Source organism: Etheostoma spectabile, chromosome 23 (assembly GCF_008692095.1).
Source record: "Etheostoma spectabile isolate EspeVRDwgs_2016 chromosome 23, UIUC_Espe_1.0, whole genome shotgun sequence".
NCBI classification, from domain to species: domain Eukaryota; kingdom Metazoa; phylum Chordata; class Actinopteri; order Perciformes; family Percidae; genus Etheostoma; species Etheostoma spectabile.
The window spans coordinates 2,253,635-2,258,532 of record NC_045755.1 but is presented as its reverse complement, the minus strand read 5'-3'; the positions used below and the strand labels follow the sequence as shown (position 1 = coordinate 2,258,532).

Sequence of the window (4,898 nt, the reverse complement as noted above, 5' to 3'; positions counted from 1 at the left end):
ACACACACACACACACACACACACACACACACACACCCATCTGTCATGGCTGTCTGAAGCCTGGCCACCATCTTCCTCTGCAAATGGGGCAAAACACACAAAATAACAGGCTGAAGCAGCAAGGCGAGCAGGGAACTATTGCCTGGGGAGCTGACATAAACCAATGGTTATCATTTGTGTCCTCGCCTGAGCCGCAGCCGCTACACTGTTAGATTGTCCATGTTGCCCATGGCTCACAGATGGGACAGTCTTTTAAGATGCTGGTTGTCCATCAACACCTGAATGTCATTACTTGTTTGCCAGCTGGTGAGGAAGATGACGCCTGTTTTTTAATTACATATCAAAAATCAGAACTGTTTTTATTTTCCAAGAACAACTGATGCACAAGGAAACTGACTTGCATATTAAGTGCTGGGACATAAAACTGTGATCACAAAGGAAACTGGTTATCTTCAGTGGTTTGGTTGTGACATGTGTGTCTCTCCTTCATAGTGTGTCTTTTGTTTTGCCTATGACGCATCGTTACAGCCCAATCAACTTGTCACATATTACGTTGGTGTGAAAGTAGCCTTTGAAAAAAATCATATATAGGCTGCAGCTCTCAGATGAGATGATAATATTATGGTTGCTCTGTTGTCCTTGTTCTTCCTTTCTTTATATTTTGCATATTTGCTTGTTTCTGTCGATGGTCATAGAGATACTAGAATCTATACCAGCACGCAACATTACCATGTTTATTTCATAAAGCTGTTAGGACCAATGTTTTCATATTTACGATGTGTAATGTGAACTAAAAACCCACAAAGAATTATTACCACCTCAGCTTAATGGAGCGCGTTTGCATCTTTTAACTCATTGTTCTAGTATTCCGGCCTGGAACTGTATTGTTTTGGTTCATTCCCAGCCAAAAAGCTAAAAAAACAACAGTACACTACCTTCCCAGCCCTGAAAAGCAGGCTGACACTGGTCCCCTTCACACCTATAGTACGGTTAGTCTCGCATTGCCAGACCTTCCTCCACAGCGCTGCTCAGAAGGTCTGGCTAGTCCACACAGCATTCTGGGATGGGAGAATAATGTGCTCTGCTTTATTGCCATTTCTTTAAACCAATCACAATCGTCATGGGCCTAAGTACCGGACAGAACCACTGTGTTTCTGCAAAAGAGCCTCAGGAAGGAACTTGTTTTGGTGGAACATGTACGTTCAAAAGTTGTTTTAGTTGTGCAACAGAAAACTCAGATTAGACAGATAGTCTAGCTAGCTGTCTGGATTTACCCTGCAGAGATCTGAGGACCAGGTAACCATAGTCCTCATAAATCAATTACTTCTATATTTGGGTCGGATCACGTTTTCACTTAAAGTGACTCGAACTCTAGTGCACTTTGAAGCAAACCGAGACCCCCCGTTTTCAGATAGACCAGAGTCCGGTTGTTTGGTCCGCACCACAACTTTTACACTACCCCAAAGGAACTGTACTATCTGACCAAACGCTCCAGGGTTCTTTTAAAACGGACCAAACTGCTCAGCTGTGAAAGCACCCTTATAAAGACTAGCTGGTGAACACAGTGGAGCAGTAAGCAGCTGAAGAGCTAGGTATTTTGGGTGTTAGTGGAGAGCAGACAGACCCAAAGAAGCCAAACAGCAAACTTTACTTATAGTGTTCAGAAAAAGAAGTTTAGATGTGACTGTATCATATGTCACTTCAAAAAAAGCGGAAGTGTCCTATAATAACCACTGGCAGCCAAATGCAAAGTTTTCTCTGCATTTGATTTACTTCTATAACAAGTGACTGATTGAAGTTGCAGGCTGCCTGCAGGAAGCCAGGTGGTGGGTCGAATCTTTGAAGCCGACCGGCAAATGTTGCAGTAGTGGTCAGCCATAACACACTGTCACACTAATCTATTGCCAGTAAAAGTATAATTAATTAAGTAATCCACCTAAGAAGCAGAAAGGAGCAATTTAACATATGGTTTGTGAGATATAAATGATCCAAATCGAGGTGTGTTACATGACACTACTGTCTCAGTTAGATAACATAGCAGCTTTAAGGAATACTTCACCCTAAAACTTATCATTTGTATATTACTTACTCAACCCATTTTTGGATTCTTTGTTTATCGTGGAGGCACGGGAGAGTTCAAGGCAACAGGTGGTGAGTAACTGATATACAAATGATCATTGTGTGGGTGAAGTATTCCTTTAAAGCAAGGTTGCGCAGAATAATTCACTTCAGACCTGAAACAAGTCATTTGGCAGCCATTTTAAAATTGTTTTAAAATGTATTATGATTGGCGGAGATTAGATTGACTGTAAAAACAAGGAAATGGTGACATTAGACTGTTTTAGGAAAGAATTACTGCTTAGTTTTGCATGTGCTGTAGCTACAGCCTTGACAGTTTAGAAAGTTTATGACTGGAGGGTTGATGGACTGAATCTACGATTTCTTGGAAAAAATCATATATCCATGGTCCCAATAATTTCATTGTCGGAATTACCAGTAAGTAACGGGGGGTGCCATCTGTGTGCCTACCTGTGGCTGATCTGTGTCCCCCGTAGACTGGACATGGTTTCTTCCAGGTTCTGCCGCAGGTCAGCGATGTTCTTCACCGTTCTCATGCGTCTTGTCTCAGGATCCTCTCCTGGAGACACACATTTTATATGATTTAGCCAAATATTTAGACCCACACACACACACACCCACACACACACACACCCACCCACACACACACACACACACACACACACACACACACACACACACACACACACACACACCAAAGCAGTTACCCACATAGGCTATACACGCACAAAGACACACTATAAGGTGTGAGGAAGACATCTGACATACAGCATTTCATTGCATGTCATTGAACGTCTCAGTAGGGAAACAGAATGATGACCGATCACGATGACAGCCAGCGTGGCTGCACGTCTCCAAACCCCATGTCGACAGTTGGAAAGCCATTCAATGAATCAGCCTGTCAGGCTGCACCACATGTCTTTCCTTTAGTCTAAAAAGTGGATACCTTATTTTACACAGTACTGGCATTTTTTCCTTCAGGCCGATGTCTGAAATGTCGTGCCATGACACCATGCGGTCTGTTGGCTAGTTCGGGGCACAGTCGTGTCTGCGAAAGCAAACTCTGTCACAGCTGTGCTTCTTTATCAGGCTCTGTCAGGCCACTTCAGTCCGCCGTCTTCCTACCTCGTCCTACAGCAGCATGCATCTAAAAGTCATATGTTTCATGTTCTTCTTAGGCACTTGTTTCACTCCCGGCTAGGCCTGTTGCTGCTAACAGGCACAGTGTGGGCAGCATTTCAGAACTGCGAGCTGTGGGCGCACAGCAAAGAATCTGCTTGTCTGCTCCAATCAAGCCTCTCTGTTATCTTATATCCACAGGCGGGAACCACAGAATGGTTAATTAACAAGTGGTATTAGACATAGAAAGGATGCGGAGCTTTCCAGTGTTAAGGTGCTTTCAATTGTCTCTACGATGGAGATGATTGATCCAGCAGATCTTGTACAACAAGTCAACAACTCAGTGTGATGGTACGATGAGTGCAAGCTCTGTCACTATGTGCTGGTTTCAGTGCTCTGAGCAGACATACTGACAGCCAGCTACTGTGATTACAGTGACTGGGGCAAATAGGGGCAGATGGGAGCAGTGAAATATTGGAGGTTTGAAAAGGCCCCCAGCGACTCCTGTGGCACAGCTCAGTGCCAGGGGGATATAAATTGTTAAGGTGTTTATATGCTAGATTATGAACCAGGTCGGTGTCGAAAATAAGCAGAAAAGCTCAGCCGGTTTTCCCTGGATAACTATATATCAATTTCAGTGTTTACCTCAAGGCATTTGGATACATTTTCTAGCAAAAATGCATACTATAAATATATCAATTTATAAAAATACACAGTGTGCAAAATTGTGCTCTGCATTATTTCTTTGGCCTTACTACAGGTCATGTCTTCTTCCTCACAATGAAAAAATTATTTGATTTGAACAGGCTGCCAGTATGTAGCTGATCTTGCACACTGACACCAATCGTTTTGATGTGCGCTGTACAATGCTAGAATCACTTTGTTCCTCAGGTAGGGCGACTGTGATATTGAATTTATTCAAGTCTCTTTTTTGAAAGGGAATTACTTCTTTTATATGCTGTAAGTATGGTAAATTATGCAGTTATCATATTATGCTATTTGGCTTTTTCCCTTTCCTTTCTCGTGTCATGTATCTTTGTTGTGCACGTTATAGGTTTACACCTATTTGGTTTACACACCCCCAAAGGGACTTGCCATCTTCAACAGAAAACACTGTTCACAAACTGCTCCAAACAGCTCTATTGTAGTCCAGCCTTTATTTCAGAGACAAACGTGCATCACTTTGTAACACACGTTATAATCATAGACAGTTAAAGAAGTGGACCAACAGATCCCGTTGCTCTGGACGGAGACCAGTGAAAGATATTGGAAGCACTTTTCCGGTGATGGCTGAGCGGTACTACGCAGCCTCAAACTGAGCTTGATGACGTTGATGTGACGCAAGTCTTCTGGTAGCTGTGCCAAGAGAAATCTCAATCATTCCCAATCAGCAGTGACGGAGAGCGTAGGTATACAGTATGTTAGGAGATAACATAGGCACAGGCTAATTATTGCTGACTAAAATGCTAGTTAACATTAGTAATTAAACCTAAACAGCTGATGTAAGTCCAAATTGTCTGCGAGCTTCTCCCGACAATACGGCGATTTGTCGACTATGTGACAGCAAGTCGCTTGGTTGTGACACAATCGTTAGCCTATTTTTACAAAAAACTCTGCTTCGGAGCCATACCGTGAGAAACAAGGTAATGGAGCCTTTTATACATTGTTGTGTTTCTTTAGAAATAAACAATGGACAAATA

At 42.6% G+C, this 4,898-nt stretch overlaps 1 protein-coding gene across 14 annotated transcripts in view; it reads right to left on the bottom strand.

Moving 5' to 3' along the window:
• The window catches only part of nav3 (neuron navigator 3), a 223,688-nt gene that overhangs the window by 80,045 nt on the left and 138,745 nt on the right, over window positions 1-4,898 (bottom strand). For all 14 annotated transcript variants that reach the window (XM_032505782.1, XM_032505795.1, XM_032505791.1 and 11 more), the window contains one exon: window positions 2,530-2,638. In XM_032505782.1, coding sequence (XP_032361673.1) covers window positions 2,530-2,638 — 109 coding nt within the window. The remainder of the gene's footprint in view (window positions 1-2,529; window positions 2,639-4,898) is intronic.